The sequence below is a fragment of the Morone saxatilis genome, unplaced genomic scaffold, assembly GCF_004916995.1.
Source record: "Morone saxatilis isolate NCDOM2014 unplaced genomic scaffold, NCSU_SB_2.0 Contig22, whole genome shotgun sequence".
Taxonomy (NCBI): domain Eukaryota; kingdom Metazoa; phylum Chordata; class Actinopteri; family Moronidae; genus Morone; species Morone saxatilis.
This window is the reverse complement of record NW_023339785.1, coordinates 20,615,183-20,632,042: the sequence shown is the minus strand read 5'-3', so window position 1 is coordinate 20,632,042 and position 16,860 is coordinate 20,615,183. Positions and strand designations below refer to the sequence as shown.

The following is a 16,860-nucleotide window of genomic DNA, read 5'->3' as shown; positions in this document are numbered from 1 at the left end:
TAGTAACTTCTATTCCCTCCACTGCTATAAAACCTCTTTCTGTACATATGGTTATTGTTGCCTCAGAGGCAGAAAAAGACACACTGAATTTGTGGGTGGTGATGGTAAAAGGGAAGGGGGGCGGGTTGGGTGGATGGGGGTCTAAAATAGAGGGTCATTTCAACTCTTCCCTGGCAGCTCTGTCATACTGTAGCACCGCGCACATGCCTGCGTGTGTGCAAGTGTATTTGTGTGTGTTGGAGCAGCTTTTCTCTCCCTGCAGTCCTGTCATTGTGACAACTGCTAGAAAGCAATTAAAGGGATGACATGAGAAGAAACTGCTCCCATGAGCGGCTTCTCCACTCCACACTCATTTTCTCCTCTTCTCATCTCTGCCCTCTTTTCCATTTTTTCCTGCGATCGTTAAGACTTTTCACACGTCAGTAGGATCTGCCTCTTTTTTGTAAATAAAAAAAAAGCAAATTTTTTTTCACTGCCCATTTGTCTGGTTATGTAAAGAGGTCATATTAGATCCATATGTGAATTATTTATAGAAGCTGTGAATCTCCTGCGCGCGCATCCAGTGCAGCCGATGAAGAAGGAGAAACACAGGTCAGTGTGTCTGACCTAACCAGAATAACAGCCGTTATTGCAGTTTGCCAGTCATAAATGTTTAATCATCACTATAACCTCACGGTCTGCCCTCCGTACACATCTGTGTACACTGTCTATGCTTTAGTCCCCCCCAAATGAGTCATAAATGGCCTTGCGGCATGTTTGTGGTAAACTAGATGGGGGTAGATACATTGTGGTGAGGCTATAATCTTTCCTGCCTGTCAACCAGTGAACACATGGGGACATTACATTTGTTCCGCCATATTCTGGCTCTGTGTAAACTCCTTTGTCTTACCACAGTTAATGTTATGTTCCTGCTGACCTATGAGTAGTGAAAAAAACACACAGTGCACCATGACGCTATACCTTGTCTGAACGTGTAGATGGTGTCACTTGCAGACAGGTTGGTACTGGTGACGAAGTTCTCACGGTTGGACGCCTCCACCTCTACCCGAGACCAGCGCTCAAGGTTGCCCTGGAAACCGCTCACCTCACCAGTGGGGAGTGTGATGTTGGTCACACGGCCCTCGCTGTTGTACCTTGGAGAATAAGCAAAAAGACAATGGTGTACAAGCACAAACACACACAGATGTCACTGTCACTGTTGGACAAACGAAGGCAGCCATACACACAAATGAGCACGTAGATATACATACGCATTCTCACTATCACTCTGTTTTCCCCTCTCATATACAAACATCGGCACGGAGTAAGTGTCAACTATGATTTATATGTGTAATTATCCAGCTGTGGAATTTGAGACAGAGACTCGGTCGGCAGTGGTGAATAATTCAGACAGATGTGTTTTTGTGTGTGTACTATATGTGTGATACTAAACGTGTGTGATCAAAGGGTTGCATAGATGTCCTTCAGCTAATCAGTCACTTAAGCTGAGACTAAACTGAAAGAAAAAAAAAAAAGTCTCTCCAGCTTCCTACAGAGATGCACTACTTACCACCAGATGGCACTCAAATTTCACACCGCAAATATAAACTCTGTCTCACATTAATACACATGCACATATATGCAATGCCCTGTCCATACATACATTCATGTGAAGCAACCAACCAAGACTAAAAGGAAAAGTGAAACAGAGAAGAAAGGAAAACAGAAATAAAGAAAGAAAGGAAAAAAAGACAGACAGAAAGAGAGAATAAACGAGAGAACAATGAGCACAGAAAGAAAACTGTAGTCTTACTCATAAACAGTGGTCCAACTGTTCTCATCACTCTTGGTTGCTAGGAGACCCGTGTTGCCATGGTAAGTGATGTGGGCGATGTCATGGCCTTGGGCTGACACCTTTCTCAGTGTTCCACTGTTGCTAAGAGACAGCCAGTACACCTGTCCGCCAGGTAGTGCCAGCCAAAGAGGCACTCCGTGAGCATCTCTCCTCACCTGGAGCCCATGGCCGTCACGACATATCAGTCCAGACAGCTGGCCGTCTGTGCCGTAAGAAAAGTTGTACAGGTACTGGCCTGTGATCAGATGTTTGGTGTACATGTGAGAGCCATTCTGTCATGAAAAAAAGAAAGACAGTTGTTGGTATTGGGTTGCAGCTGCTATCTGTGTATATATTAATAAGTTTGAGTGTAAAGTCCTCTCTAAGTTATTTACTAACTACTAGCCACTGTAGTTTCAAAATAGAGATGTACTAAATTATGTTGCACCATTAAAACTTAAGTAACAATATAAACAGGAAGTCATTATAGCATCACAACTTGTAGCATAACTTCAGAAAAAATAACTATTTTAGTGGAGCATCAAACTTCTAATCCTTTGTAAATATATTTTTTAATTTCTAATTGCATACATGGAGAATATGTGTTTAAAGTTAGTTGTCATACATTTCAGAATGACAAAATATTAATATATCTGATCATCCTAACCTTGATAAAGTTATTTGGTCATTAAGTATAGCATGAAGTTTTGTAATTTAAGTTATATTGTGTTACTCTTAATGAAATGTAATTTAAAATCATCCCAAGTTGATGTAGTGGATGGATATGGTGCCTTCGTAGTCTTCCGACCACTTAAAGTGCTTTACAGTGGATGTCACATTCAACCATTCACACACATTCATACACTGAGGCTCGCCATGCCAACTGCTCATCAGAAATGAACTAATCCCAATCACATACACTCACACACCGATGGCACAGCATCTTGCCCAAGGACACTTTAACATGATTGAACTGCCAACTTTCTTATTACACAACCCACTCTAACTACTGAGGCACAGTAATCATGTTCATACAAAGATCTTATACTGAAGTATCTAGATATTTAACATGCAAATGCACATGTTCTATACAGATAGCTCAGGCATTGTGTACCTGGCTGAAGAGATAGAGTTCCTGATCCAGTGGGGAGCTGATCTCCACCAGTCCGGCTGGGCTGGGCTGAGCCTGGTTGGGACTGACAGCTCTGATCCGGATGTTGCCCAGATCAGCAATGTACAGTGTGCCATTGGGGGCCACGGCCAGAGAGGAGGGGGCTTTGAGACGAGCGTCACGAGCGTAGCCTCCATCTCCTGATAAGAGAAACAAGAAGACATTATTTCAATGAAAACTCTTTATCAACAAAATGGCATAAGTCAAGGCGCCCTCGGTTATAAACACACTGAGCAATACAAATTATTCTTTAGAGAAAGAGAGAAGTCACCACTGGTATACACAAGCTTTGCAAAATATGAAGATCACATGGTGCCGCTTAAGCATTTATCAGTTCAGCTCAGGACTTGGACTTGTTGGGATAACGTAGCTTCCCAATGGAGTTGGTAACCCCCTTGATAGTGACCTCAGCCTTATCAGACGGTGGTAGTGGGTGACTCAATGCATTCAGATGTCTTTGGTAGCTCAGCAGGATAACAGCCGGGTGAAGCCCTTTAGATGCTGTCAGCAGTAGGCCTGGGGCCTCTGATGGGTCTGTGCAGGCAGCAGGGTGGCAGTTTATCTCTTGACAGCATGCGCATTATGTGTGTGTGTCTGTTTTTGTGCGTGTGTGTTCTCATGTCTGTTTGTATTTGCTGTTGTGTGCTCACATATGTGCGCATGTTCAAAGACACTGTGTGAGTGTCTACGGTGAAGAAATGGAAACGGAAAACCTCTGAAGAGAGTAATCATCTGTTAACAGCAAGACATGATTGAAAATATGCAAAGTACAACCCAAGAAATAGGGATGGTTACAGCCCATTGGCTTGTGGCATGGGAGAGACACTTCCCTCCATTTTGAATAGAAAAGCAACTGATTTTTATGAGCAGAATTAAATGATAAAATCACATCCTCTGACACTTACAATGAAAGCATGGCCTAACTGTCAAAAGAACATCTGCTTATTTGTTTGGTCCTTTCCCTCTTCCCTTTATTACATTTCAGGTGCCCTTCCATGATACACCAACCAGTTAAAACCTTCAGTGGCTAGATGACAGCTTTTTCTTTTGCCTGTAATTTGAATGGATTTTAAAGGTTTCACTCAAGCTGGTTCCTACAGAAATTTAGCTGGAGGTTTTTGTGAAGATGGAGCCTTTCCATGAATGCAAATACAAATACATTCCCTTATATATACACACACACACACACACACACACCTACACACACACACTGTATACTCATTGCACACATGCACACAGCCATATTACATTCACTTATGTTTCCACTGTGACTTCGTAGATAGTCATTTCTTTCCTATATATTGTCATTGTTTACATACCCATCATTATCATAATTTTTTATTATTTTTCAAGGAGAGTCAAAACAACCATTCTTAGATATTAAAATTCCATCTGAATTAAATAATTTAGACACCTTCGAGTAGAGAAGAAAACAGTGGAAGAGACAGACAACAAAGAAAAAGCTCTTCTTAAGCTTTGCTAATAAAATAATTTGCCAGCAGGGACACACAGACAGCGAGATTTAATCACTCAATATCAAGATACACTATTTCAATTCATTTAAGTTATGTCGAAGCTTTTAAAATTGCCTTTTGTTTTGTTTCCTTACTTCTAAAATATGATCTAATATGACCTTTCAGAGCAGTTACATGTTGTTTTTAGTACTGTAATCCTATTAGACATAATCTAATACTCTCACATTACTTAATCCTACACTCAACATAGTGTGTGTGTGTGTGTGTGTGTGTGTGATGACCCACCAGAGAAGCAGTCACAGTTGGGGTCTATTTTACAGTCACAGTCCGTGGGGGCTCCAGAGATAACAGATATCTCCCCGTTGGTTGACACCTGTGAATTGTTAAAAAAAAAAGTCACACACGGCTACAAAATGCTTTATTATTATTATTATTGTTCAAGAGAAGATAATGTTCAACAACAGCCTTTGTTATGTCTAATCTGTACGACAAACAAGGTAATGATGGCGTTTCATAAATACTTGAACTGGAAATGACATTTAAAAGAAGTAAGAGGAAAATGACGACAATTTATTTTGCAGTGTTTGTCTAACTAAACCATCTAAGATGATATCTCTAATGCCTTTTTTTAACTGTAGGAAAACAAAAGAATTATGAATCTTCAGTGTTTTGCCTAAAAGGGGCTTTGTTGTCCTGATGGAGAGTGCTATAAATGAAGGTGATATCTGCTCCACCAACAGTTTGATGTATCTTGGAGGAATGATGCTTTTTAAAATGCTCCAAGGGGAACATGCATTGTTGGAAGATGATTGGGGAAGATATGCTTGATTTGGATTTTTAATTTTAATCAACTTTATTATCCCTTAGGGAAAGCTGATTTGCAGTGTGTTTTATAAGCTATTCTGTATTTTGAATTATTTGGCCTATATTTGCTTTCTCTGCCGAGAGATAGATGACAGTACCACTCTCATGTGTGTATAGCACATCTAAAGCTACTTAAAGGTTCTATATGTAGCTGTGGCTGTTATATAAAAAAAAATGATATCATATTTAGAATAACATTACTATCTGCAATATTCCTATGGTGCTAACTAGCTTGGCGTTTGCAAATCACCCCATCAGCCAACCCTACAAATTAACCAATGCCTAAACCACACCGTGCAGCCAAGCCACAGACAGCCAGCTAACCCGAGCTTAGCTTAGGATCCAGCCATTTTGTGCTAAGCTAACCAGTGGCTGGTAGTAGCCTCATCGTACAGAGTGTGTACCACTCTTCTCATCTAACACTTTGCAAGAAAGTATTTCATCAAAATATTGAACTATTCCTTTAAAATTGGATGACCTCAGTCTATATTTATTGAGCATCTCAGAGTAGAAAATAAATCTGGACTTGTTAAAAAAATGCACATTTAGTTCTAATTGTAGGCTTAGGAGTGAAAGTAAAATTTCATCAACTTGTCTTAGGAAAATACTCCAGAATTTCAGAGTTGGCCTAATCAGTTTTGAGTCCCCAGCAGGAGGTGATAGGACAAACATGTTTTCACATTCCAGAGGTAGTAAAATATAGAGCTTTTGATTTAAAATAACTGCCTCCTACAAAAACATTGATTGAATTTAAAATGTGTGAGTTGTATGCTGTAAAGGCTCCAAAATATACCCACTTCACAGAAAACAAGTTCTTGCAATGTGGACTTAATGGAAAACAATGTAACACACTCACAACAAAGCTTATTTGGGATGCAATTATTGTGATTTTAATGCACCTCAAAGCTCCAATGCCATGCATATTCAATAACTTTCATTCCTCTATGCAAGATAAAAAATTAAATTCAACACATATTGGTTATGCATGTGTTGTACTTGATGTTATGGCCAAATGTTTTGGGTGCTTGTGACAGACAGACAGACGTGCCTGGACCATGAGAGCAGACCAACAGCAGTGCCAAAGCATTGCCTAAATACTTAATGCGGCCAAGGCACGTTCACATTTAATAGGGCTTATTATACAGAAAAAAAAGACTTGCTGGCTAAACAGTACAAGATGCAGCTGGTGTCAGCCATTTAAGATTAAATGTAGCGGTTAATTTGTGTGTCTTTTTTTATCAGGTATCAAATACATTGTCAGTCTGTACCTGTGCGCAGCTAGTTTGTCTTACAAGTGACACAATTTTCTGTATTTAATTTAGTTCTTCCTGCATCACATTGTATCTGCATCAGCCTGTCAGATTCTTGAATGTGTTGATTGCACATCAGAACCACTGAGAAAATCTGCAACACATCATCATTAATTTTATTTTATGGTTGAGTGTCATAAAACGGTTTTATTCATTCTCACAGGAGAAGTTCTACTTGTTGCTGAGAGTGTGTGTAGGAGCCATCATGAGTAACTCTCACGTCCTACTCTGAGGCAGAAGGATTTTCTTTAGCTCTCGTTTGACTTTCCGTGTGAATGATTCTGAGACGCAAGATAAATATATAGGCCTGGAAATACGAAACATAAAATAGTTTTGACAAATACAGAAAAAAAAGACAGATTTTTCATTGCCCTTTCAAAGACGACTTCCTGGTCTCCATCAAAAAGGCATTTTATGTTCCTGTCTGCCTCCACATGGACTCAACGTGGTGCTGCTGACCACAAAGGGACTATTGATTGAGTCCAGCAGGCAATATCTTTGTGGTGCCCAAATGCTTTGGGCCTGTTATAGCATGCTGCTAGCTAATGGACAATTTTTTTTTTTTCCTGAAATGAAAACATGCTTTTAGGTTATTTTTTGGATGCATCAGAGTTTTGTAAAGTCACATGTGAGAGGCAGATTCTGAACACTTCTGTGCTGCACAGCATCTGTGACCACAGCAAACAACCTGACAGTGGAACTTATTGTGCAACAAGCATGAGTGTGAATTAGTGTCATAAGGCCAGATAGATTGTTGGTGTCAATTGCAACTGTTCCTGTCAGTTTCGCAAGAAATGCAGACACCCTCTTGCTAGGGCCCCTTGCTCTGTTAGCATTCACAGAGGGACGCCGGTGCAGATGGAGAGTGGAAGGTGTAGTGAAATATAGTAGGGTGTAATAAATCAGTGGCCACAGGAAAATAGCCAATTACATTTGACATTAGTAACTAGTGGTTTCGAGCAATATATATTTATATACTGCCTACTGGATAAGTAAATCTTCTGTAACTTCATGAATTATTATCATGAATTGATATAAAAATAAATGGATAACTCTTCAGCGTGAGGAAAGTTGTGGCTTTAAGTGAGAACTTTCTTTAAAAAAGGTCTAAAACTGGGAACCTGATGGCTGCTCAGTTTTAAAGACATTAATTCATTCTTGGCTGCCCTACAAAGCCCAATCAGAGCATCTCGGGCTAAAAATAACTCTGTATTTGTAGTGACAAAGTGACCTGTTGGATGCGGTTGATGCGCCTCTCATCTGTCTCGGCGATGAACAGTGTGCCCAGGTGGGACAGGGCGATGGCTTTGGCAGCCTCAAGGGTAGCTCGCACTGCGGCCCACCTCACCAGGTGGTGGTCAATACCTGGAACCTGGCAGTGGATAGGGCGACCCGCCACAATACGCACCTGAAGATTTTCTGATACCTGATGTGAAAAAAAACACCATCATGTATAAAAGAGACAGAAAGTAAATAATTACAACTGCTGTAATTATTTTGGAGCAGTCAATGGAATCAGCCACTGACAATATATCTTTGTTGATCCAGTGCATCAGACATCATCTAACCTAAGCCTAAATCATCTAATGACTCATTAAGTTTTTACAAGATACACACTTGAACAAACAATTCATTAAATTTGGTAGTGTTTGGTAATAAGCAAAACCTGAGTGACATTTTCTTAAAAACAACTTCTGCAGACTCTTGATAGCATGTTATTTTTTTTTTAACAATGTGCTCTTTTCCTTTCTTTTATGTTAGCAGCCTCTCTCACTCTAAATGCACCTTAAGTGACAGCACTGCAATTTGTGAGAAATATTTCATTACTCTTTCTTCCTCTGCTATGTATAGTGCCAGTATCTCTCAAAAAAAGCACAAGCTTGAATAGGAAACAGGTTTAGAATTAATTCCCTGGCAAACGTGTGTTTTGTGTGTGTTTAGGACTGTTTCTCTACCTGTAGGACAATGTTGTTGTCTAGGATGTAGAGGGAGTTGTCCAGCGGGTTGATAGCCAGGTCTGTTGGCCACTCCAGACGCACCTGTGAAATGACACACACGTGTACACAAACACAGACTATATATAACCGTATTTCTATCAAAAATTAAAACAAAAGAACAAGCAAGCCTTGGGGGGTATCACCCACAGGAGACAGTTACAGGTGATACAAATAATATCTCCTTAATAACATAGCATTAGGCCCTATGACCCTCCCTGCTCATGCAAAGGTCAGCGGCGGGCAGGGAGCCTTCCCTGTGTTTATTCAAGACTCACACCAGCTCGCCTCGGCACTGTTCCAAATGTCAGCCAATAACCATGATCGCCGCCTGCTCAAATAGCACACCATGCCCGCTGACAGTGTGGGGGTCAAAAACAGACAAAACCTGCACTAGCGCACAGCCACCCACATCACTGTCTATCCACACAAACAAACAGTCAAACTGTGAGCTATAGAGACGAGGTGGTGCGTCTGAGGGATCATCGAGGTGATTGATGACTCTGGCGATGGATTGGTAAATAAATGGATCATGTTAAATTGCCACTGACATGTCCAATTATAGGCTCTGTCAAAAGAGAGAGAAGGGGGTTCACTGTGAAATTCCATTTTAAGAGGTGGAGAGATTCATCAAGCAGGACTCATTCTGTCCTTAGCCAAAGAGGACAAGAATCAAATCTCTCCTGCTCATAATATCGAACTTTGCAGTGATGGCAGGCGATCAATTTTGCAAGTTAGGCTGAGCTTAACTTGCTTCGCTCAAACTGAAACTAAAATAATAATAAATAATACAAATTAAAAAAATATTATTTCAAGCATAATATATAAGTTGTGTCTTTCAGTGGGAAAAGAGTGTGGGAACGAGAGACGGACCTTTTCAAAAATTAAGATTTCTCACTAAAATAAATTATGGCTGGTGGATCAGACACACGCTGAATTGAATACCCACTCACAACACGAATTCACCGTCCATTATGTGTGTGTCAGTATCTGAGGAGATGTTACCAAAGTAAGTGCCCGCTTGCTGCTTCCTGTCTGGTGCCGGAGCGAGAGGCTACCCCTGTCAGCTCTCACTGGCTGTAGCTCACTGCATGCGTCGTCTCCGACACAACCATATATTTAGCCTGATAAACCAAACACTTCATGTAGATAGGGCCTTTGTGTGAGTTGCCGTAGTTTCTCCTACACATTTCACAGCTAGTTCTCATTCCCAGGTCAATCATTATACAATCCTAGTGGTTTACTAATCTCCAACTTCAATCTTTGCAACTGTCCCATTGGTTGCCAACTAAAATCCTACACACCTGGACCACCTTTAAATACACAAGGGGGACACCTCCCAAATGTTGAATGTAGTAAAGGGATAAACTGCTAAAATTGCTAACAATTGAAACACTACTGTATGAGGGCTTGTTGAAAAGGGGGGAAAAACAGTATTGTACCAATGTTTGTAGGATATACAGTGCTCCAGTCAGTAGCTACAGAAGTTGAAGCCTAAACGCTTTTTCCACAAATGTGTACCAAAAAAAAAAGCTTTCATCCTCTTTTAAAAAATGGAAAAAATATTCACAATAGCTACATTGTAGTTTATATTTCCTTATACAAAAAGTGAGAATTCAGATCGACTTTAAACTAAAAACAACAGCCAACACTTTGCTGATAAAGTAGCATAAATGACTGCAGTGATGTTTGTCTCAATGCAGCTACAGAGGTTTCCATCAATACTGGTGCCACATTGAGATCGCAGCAGTTTTTAAGAACAAACACAGATGGAGGATGAATGCAACTGGATGTGATCAGATGTGCTGCAGAGGCCGATAACTAACAAACAGACGGCTGTAACATGGGCCCCTTTAAAGATATATAAGAGCACCTCTGGGAATTCACCTAGGCTGAACACGCATATTCACACACACATACACAGGCACTTGCCTTTCTATGTGTGGGCAGAGATCCCTCTATAGAGCCAGCAGTTCATCTATAATTCATCTTCTGCTCTAATAGGCCTGATATAAGTCAGCAGTGTGATCTGAAGGCTGACTGATCAAATCTGTGCAGTAGCTGTCTTTGGCCTCCACCACACTGTCTCTCTCTCTCATCTCAACGACAACACACGAACACAAAACACACACACACACACACACAGAAATCATCATCATAATCATTTTCCTTCATCTGTTAGTATGGCAGTCTAAATACCAATCCAAGAATGCACTGGCTTGGTGAATTCAAGCAGCGAAATTACAGGTATCCAGCAGAGCAGCCTGTCTGTTCTGTGTGGTCAGTCAGGTGGTAAAGAGGGTAAATTTCATCCTGTCTGACTGTACCGACCCTGTTCATCAGGAGCTTCGACCCTCCGGCACCCGCTTCAGATTTCCCTCAGTCAAGACAAACAGATACAAACACTCGTATATCTCCAAAGCCTCCTCAACGCAAGGAAAAGGAGGTAGCTTTCCTGCCATGAGTATGTAGGCCTACTTGTAGAGTGATTTCTGATTATGTTGTTGCCGTTGGACGTTTTTTGTTGATGTATCTCAATTGTAATGCTAAGCTGGTCATACTTTGTTTGGGCTTTGTTGTTTGTTTGATGTTTATGCTGATTTCTGATTATGTTGTTTGCCGCTGGACGTTTCTGTTTATTTACCGTATTTTGACTGTAATGTTTTTCTGGTGATACTTTTCGTAGAGCGATGACAGGATAGTCATCATTGTATTGTTCTTATTGCTGTTTGGATGATTATGCTTGTTCATTGATGCAGCGCTGCTTAGCCTGAGTCTGTGTTATTCTGGCTAATGTGATTTCATGTTTGTTTTGGGTTTTATTTTTGTTTTTTATGTTGCAAAACCATTAATGTGTCCTTTGGGGACAAATACAGTTGAACTTGAAACACACACACACATACACCTTTAAGAAGACAGACAGTGTTTCTATGGAAGAGGCAAGAGGCCAGGCAATTTAGATTGACAAAACAATCACTGACTGTAACAAACAACAAACATACTTATTTCTGACCTGTTGCCTTTTTTTTGTAATTACTCTTAATTAGTTGACACAAAACACATGCAGGAGTCTTATATTACTGCAGATTTTCTAAACAACACTCAAATGGTGAGGATGAAGCCTATGCTTTCTACAAGTTATTTAACCTCGACTGCATTATTAGCTTACCTGGCTAATGTCCATGCGTGCATCACAGCTTAGTGGCTGCGTCGACATCAGTCCGTTTGAGCCAATCACAGTGGAGAGCAAACCCTTCTCATTAATCTTCTGAATGGTGGTGCCATCAACGAAGTAGACAACACCTCTTTTATCCACCGCAATACCTGGGCGGGTGAGAGAGAGAGGCAGAATGAGCTTTTGGAGATGACAGAGAGAGCGAGTGGGGGTGAGAGAACAAAAAGGAGAAAGGAGAAAAACGTGAAAGAGAGTGTGCGAGAGAGAGAGGAAAGAGAGAAGAGATGGAGAGGTCTGAGTAAGGGAGGGAAGTAAAGTGGAGAGAGGAGAGGGCTTCGGAGAGGCATCCAACTCAGTTAGACATTCAGCTCAGCAAGCGGCTGTCTTATCAAAGGCACTGCACCACAGAAATGTAATTATATTTCCATTCCAGAGCCCACTAAAGGGATTAGAACAATGCAACTGGAGGAAGAAGTTATTTGTCACATTAGATGTGAGCAGGGTGCCTCAGTGAACTTTTGACATTTGGTGCTTGCAAACGTGTGTTATTAATGTGTATCCACGAATCACACACACACACACACACAACACACAACACACACACACAACACACACACACACACACACACGTGAATATCTGCATGGGTGCATTTGCTAGCCTAGTGTTTGCACAGCACATGTGAACACATGCTTTGTAAATGTGTTTTGCTTTGAACAGCATATACTTGAACTCTCCTTGCAGTGGAGCTCTGCAGTAGACGGTGGGTAGATGAGGAGGTAAGTCCAGGTTTTAAAGGTCAGGGCAGACTATGAATCATCTGTTATGGATGAGGAGCGACCTTCATCCCCTTCTCATCTCCATACAGCGAATGGCCCTTTGACTCAGCTCCTCAGCAATAATATTCCACAACTCAACCCTCACCTTTCATACCGTATGCCGCCAATCCTCCTTGATTGCTTTCACTTAGCATCAGCGACAATAAGCCATATTTCAGTATCCCTACCTGCCATCTCCAATGCGTGTGGCTCACTGTTGTGCCATTTAAAAATACATTTTGTTTATGGTTTATCATTAAACCATGTCAAGTTTATGTATATATCCCTTTATCTTATGCATGCCTCAAAGGATTTCATGGAGACAAAGCCTACTTATATCAAACTAAGCCACAATCAATCACAAAACTATGGCGCAATACAATATGCAATAAAGGAAATCTTAGAAAACAACCCACATGGTGAAAAGATATAAGTAGGGATAGTTGATTATTCTTACTTTCAATACATTATTTGTTTAGTCTTAAAAGCTGCACTGATTTTTTTGTTGAAAAAGCTAAAAACACAAAACTGNNAAAAAAACAGTTAACCATTGACGCATGGTAATGTTGCAGACATAGAGCAACATTACGAGTCAGGTTTCTGGTCACCCAATGAATGTAAGTAAAATTTTACTTTCTTTTAGCTCCATTTTTGGTCTCTCCTCATTGTGGGCAGTAAGCATACAAGAAACCATGAAAGACCCGACCTAGAGCTACCATTTGGTTTGTCTGTTCTGTGCTACTGCAGAAACATGGTAGTTCAACATGGCAGCCTATAAAAATAATGGGCTTATTGAGCCATTTAGCTGCCTTCCCAGCACCCAACATCCTTTCAAAACGATTCAAAGAGTGATCTGACCATGCAGAAGTGCCATTATAATAAAAATGGACAAAGAAGCGACACCATCAATATGCAGCACAGCTTCAACTACTCCTCCCTCATTCAGTCATCTTATTCCATTTACCCTTGATTTTTATTCTGGTTCTGTCAGTCTTTCTCCCTTCAAACTCTGTCATACTGGATTATGTGGGGATGTGCCTGTGCTCACTTTCTGAGCCCAGGATAGAAATCACCACTGCCCTTTTCCCCAGGCAGCACTAAGGTCTCGTCCTCCTTAACATACAATAGCTTTCTTTACGCATGATTTCATTCAGCAGGTGCACACTCGCACACATACAAACATGCAAACAGCGCGCCGCCACCACAACTAGATTTGCAAATGTCCACAAACTGAGCAACCCTGGGCCGACCCTATAAGTCATAAATCGTGCAAGTGGAGAGGAGGTGGAGAGGGGAGATGGGCAGGGGGAGGGCCAGGGTCAGTGTGTTTCCTCCAGAGGCCAGAAGGTGAACTGCAGAGCTCTCCCTCCTGGCCCCTTCATCATCCCTCTGACACAGACAGATTACACCACCCACACAGCCTCACCCCCCCTCACCCAACACCTTTCCTCTCCTCTTCTAGCTTTTCCTCGCCCTCCATCCTCCCTAACTTGATCTTCTCTGCTCTCTTTTTGCTCCCCCTTCCCTCCCCTTGTTCTTTTTTGTTGTCCTTTGCTTTGTTTGTGCTGTTGCGCTCCCTCTATCTTGCCCCGTGTGTTATAAGTGATAATCAAATCAGCACCTTTGACCCTTCAGTAATGTCTGAGCTCTGTTTTTCTCTGTCAGCCTATTTTTTAGTTCTTCCATTTGTTCCTCTTGGCCTTGCCATTTCTCCTCCTGTCACCTGCCATTATGCAGGAGGGACATCTCAACTCACAGCGCAGTCTGAGCCTACTTATGTCTGAAAGTCTGCACTTTCCCCCATCCTTGGATCCTTCCTACTTTCCTTTCACTTTCGCACCCATTCCTCCTCCTAGCACCCTAAACCTGTCCCTGATCTTAGAGCTCATAAATCCTGCACAAGGACATGACGAGGCAGCCAGGACTCTCTCTCAATACTGATTTCTGTTCTCTCCCCCTTTGTCCCTGGATATTACTCTTTCTTCTCGTTCTATTGACTTCAATTCTAAATTCTCTTTATTCTTTCTTGCCTTTGTTTGTGCTTTTCTGACACCCTCAGTATGCCTGCTCAGGATCTGCATGTCTTATGCTCGCACAAGCAGCTTCTAAATGGCTGCCAATCTATCATCAACAATAAATACAGGACATGGCTGACTTATTCATCTTCACACAAGCAAAACAATGAAGAACGATTGCTATTATTGCTTGGCATTGGCGAAAGGATTTACGCCAGTTTATGTGTTGTTTAAGAGTATTTCAGCATGTTTATTGAAAAGGCTGCAGATTAGTCCACATTCTCCTTGTCAGGGACTGGATTTCCTACTGTTGTGGGTAAAGCTGTATGCTGCGTTAAGGGAATTTACAGCCCCTTCGTATAGCCGATGGATACTCACAAGACATCAAAAGATTTACCGTTTCTCCCTGGCTGGACCTGGCACTCTGATACTCATGTTTAGAAGCTGGCAGACACACCGGTGGATAAATAATTGAGATAAATCTCTACTCCAGAGGGAGACGGACATTTGGCTAAAGTTGGGACTCGATTTTATCATCAAAGAAAAGTGTATTAGACTGAGTTGCATTGACCTTGGAAAAAAGAGGGAAGGGAGAGGAGAGGAGAGGAGTGAAGGAGTGGATGATAAAGTGATGCTTTTCACATTCAGCTCAGATTTAGGAAAAAATGCAGCCAAAAAGAAAAAGACAGGCAGCGCCAAAAGAGGTGTGAAAGAGGAGAGAGGTGGTGATGAGACAAAGGGACATGATGAGGAATTGCTTCAATTAACCATTACAGGCCAATCACTCTCAATCAAAGAATCTCTTTGTTCTCTGTCCTTGTCAAAAGAATATCAGTTATAAAGCCCCCCTGTGGCATTGCAATACAATCCAATCTGATTAATGCCTTGGAGAGGGGTCTTAGAGAGCATCAGCGTTGATTACAGCTATTTGAAGAGAAGGAGCCAACAGGGATTTTCTGAGCAGAGAGGGAGGAAGAGGTGAGGATATTTGTAAGTTGAACAATGAGATGAGGTGAGAAAGACTAATTATAACAAAAGTTGTGGATTATGTATCTTATTTAGCAGTAACAGTAGAAAGCCATGTTGGCATACAGTAACATCAGGATGTGGTGTGTGTACGTGTATGTATGTGTGCTGCATACTGACTGCTAACACCTAAGCCCTCAAGAGTGCAGGAAGTCAGCCTTCTGGTGTTGTTCAAGTTTCCCTTCTACGGTACTTTCACCCTTCAAATGTTGACAGCAAAGCTGCCAAAAGAGTTGCCTCTATGGATGAAAGCAAGAGGAATTGTAAAATTGTATAGAAAACCAACACATCATTGTGTGTCAGCCGTTAAAACAACCACCTAAGTGCAAAATAAGGATATCTTCTGCAAAGGAAAGCTTTTTAGAGAATCTGTTTATGGAGGACAAAGCATGAGCATAATATAAGCATGTATAGAAGTTCAATTTATACCTGAAAACTTTTATACACCCACACAACCACAGCATAGGGGTGAATTGTGCACACACATACACACACCTACGCACACACACACACATTCTGCCAGCAGCCTGAGGAGTAAGTCATTCAATCCACCCTCCCATATCCCCAGGCTCAGTGGGTGTTAATGATATGGACTGACATATTATTACAGCATCTAAATGATGCTAGCCGTAGCTGATTATGGCCCATGGCGCTTTTGTACAAAGTAGCTTTGTGTGACTGACAAGTGAATGTAGACAGATGGACAGTTTCACCTGCACAACTGGCCCCAGTGAGGCACTCCGGCCATAAATAAAGTCAACAAAATTAGCTGGGGAAAGCCTGGAGGGTCCACTAACTGGTACAGTCCAACTGTAAGTGAAGCTGAAGAACACACTGTTTCAAAGAGTCTTTAGCTGGCTGTGTGGCTTACTGTTCCCTTTCATCATTCTCTTTGAGAATGCACAACGCTGTTTGTATGTGAAGGTGAGAATTTATTTGAATGCGTGCGCATGTCAACATGTGCAAGCTCATGTGTGGGTGTGTGTGCAGGCATGCATGCGGTGAAGTAGCTAGGTGAAAAGATAAGACATGGCAGTTAATCACATTGTGCGCATATGCAAATATAGAGCGGATAAATCAGAGTGTCTGGAGATGAGAAATTCACACTCCCACACACACACACACACACCTAGACAAACACACGCACACAACCTTTGTGAAGACACTGAGGTTGGCCATGTGCACTAAAGGGGGGAAATAA

The 16,860-nt window shown here is 41.5% G+C and overlaps 1 protein-coding gene across 1 annotated transcript in view; it reads right to left on the bottom strand.

Annotated features, from left to right (window-relative positions):
* tenm1 (teneurin transmembrane protein 1) overlaps nucleotides 1-16,860 on the bottom strand; it is a 167,505-nt gene that overhangs the window by 12,098 nt on the left and 138,547 nt on the right. The window contains exons 23-29 of the mRNA XM_035669788.1: nucleotides 11,797-11,951; nucleotides 8,589-8,672; nucleotides 7,865-8,059; nucleotides 4,745-4,832; nucleotides 2,928-3,124; nucleotides 1,793-2,106; nucleotides 961-1,133 (exon numbers count right to left, since the gene is read on the bottom strand). Coding sequence (XP_035525681.1) covers nucleotides 961-1,133; nucleotides 1,793-2,106; nucleotides 2,928-3,124; nucleotides 4,745-4,832; nucleotides 7,865-8,059; nucleotides 8,589-8,672; nucleotides 11,797-11,951 — 1,206 coding nt within the window. The remainder of the gene's footprint in view (nucleotides 1-960; nucleotides 1,134-1,792; nucleotides 2,107-2,927; nucleotides 3,125-4,744; nucleotides 4,833-7,864; nucleotides 8,060-8,588; nucleotides 8,673-11,796; nucleotides 11,952-16,860) is intronic.